Source organism: Miscanthus floridulus, chromosome 8 (assembly GCF_019320115.1).
Source record: "Miscanthus floridulus cultivar M001 chromosome 8, ASM1932011v1, whole genome shotgun sequence".
NCBI classification, from domain to species: domain Eukaryota; kingdom Viridiplantae; phylum Streptophyta; class Magnoliopsida; order Poales; family Poaceae; genus Miscanthus; species Miscanthus floridulus.
In genome coordinates this window covers 190,145,109-190,146,893 of record NC_089587.1, presented here as the reverse complement: position 1 = coordinate 190,146,893, position 1,785 = coordinate 190,145,109, and the positions used below count along the sequence as shown (strand labels likewise).

General features: G+C 48.1%; 1 protein-coding gene across 1 annotated transcript; it reads left to right on the top strand.

Moving 5' to 3' along the window:
- The first annotated feature begins 420 nt into the window (after window positions 1–420).
- LOC136474353 (uncharacterized) lies at window positions 421–1,161 on the top strand. The gene has a single exon (XM_066471944.1). The coding sequence runs from the start codon at window positions 572–574 to the stop codon at window positions 836–838; it is 267 nt and encodes an 88-aa protein (XP_066328041.1). The 5' UTR covers window positions 421–571; the 3' UTR covers window positions 839–1,161.
- Window positions 1,162–1,785: the final 624 nt, after the last annotated feature.

Genomic DNA, 1,785 nt, shown 5'->3' with positions numbered 1-1,785 from the left:
TGATTATAAGTCGTTTTGGATTTTCTAGATACATAGATTTTATTACGCATTTGGACATAGCCTATAGTATATAAATGCATAGAAAAAAAATGGTACCCCCACTCTATAAAAGAACGCAATTATAAAATAGTGTCTAGTTAAAGGATCTTATGTTTGTCCAACTATAGATAAAAAAGTATAAATATTTATCGTGAGATATATTTTCATAGTATATTTTTTGTTATCATAAATGTTAATATTTTTATTAATAAGCTTGGTCAAAATTTAGATACTTTGGCAAAGAGTACACCAAGAATTGCTTTTTTTTTTTTTGTATGGAGAGAGGTAGTACCTAAAGAGAAATGGCAGCGCAGAGAGAGGGCGTTAGTGTTACTCCTATATAGCAGCAGCACGCTTTTCCGCCTTTCCCTGCTTCGCCATCTCCTCCTCCCAAGTCCCATGCGCCGGCCAACCAGCAACCACTGACCACTGCACAGTCGTAGTGGTGCAAAGCAGCAGAGTGGAGAAGTACTAGATTCTAGGCGAGAGCGAGCGTGCGCGAAGGAGGGGACTCAGGGGAGAGCCGGAGGGGATGGCGGCCGTGGTGGCGGCGGTGGAGGCGGGGGTAGTGGCGGTGGCAAGCGGGAGGGGATGCAGCAGCCGGCTGGTGCGGGGCCTCTACTGGCGCCTGCGCGCGGTGCTGCGGCGCCTGCGGTCGGAGCGGGCCAGGCGCGGCCGGAGGTTCAGCTTCCACTACGACGCGCTCAGCTACGCGCTCAACTTCGACGACGGCCGCTTCACCCCCGCCGCTGTCGACCTCGTCGTCCTTGTCCCCAGCGACAACGACGCACTACGGTGAATCGGTGTCCGATCTGCTCTGCCAACTGGGTTTCTTGCTCCGGATGCCGCTGCGCATGGCTTTTTTTTGATAAAGAGGGTTGTTGTGTAATGGAAAGAAAGATGGTAGGGGGTGTGGCCTTGCGTTCTGCGATTCTTGCATTGATAATGATACGCAGCTAGCTAGGAGATGCCCCGGCTTCTGGTGATTTGGAATGCAAATTCTCTGCACCGCTTCGGCCTTCGGCGATGCGGTGCTTTCTTCTCGAATTCTAAGTTCTAACACCATGATTTGCAGGGAGAAACACATGTGTTTTCGCCGCCTCGGAGCTTCCTTTCTCGAGTATTTCTTGCTTGTGCTTCACAATTCCTTGTGTGGTTCATCCTACTTTTTTTTTCATTCATGGTGCGATTACGATGGTTTCTTAGTTTCAGCTGAGCAGCAATCGGGTTAAAGCTAGGCGTGTGTACAGTTACTGAATCGAACTGTTATCGGAGGAAGGTAGGAAAACTTTTGCTAGGTGATTGACCCTGACTCCCTCAGCTCCAAAGTCTCAACGCTAGAAGAAGAGCATTTACTAGTGAACCGAAAAAAACGTCCACAATCATATAACTAGTCTACGTATATGACAGATTGCTCGTGTAGAACTAGATTTTAGAATTTACAGATAGTTGTAGTATGTTTTGCGCACAAAAAGAAGAGAACTTGTACACATAAAGCGTTTGTCAGGAACAAACAAAAAGCTACTAGTCCCCTAGTCAGGCTGAGCGGGCAAACCCGAATGGGAGGCATTGCCACTTGCACATGCGCCCACGCGACAATGCAGTCACGAAGATGGGCAGGAGCAAGATCGGCAAAGCTGGTCTCAATTCTGAAATGAGCTCAGGCGTTCCAGTTTTCACATGGGATGGAAGTTGATAGGGTGACGACTGTCGACTGATGAGCCAAATTCTGCAGAGGGAACTGAG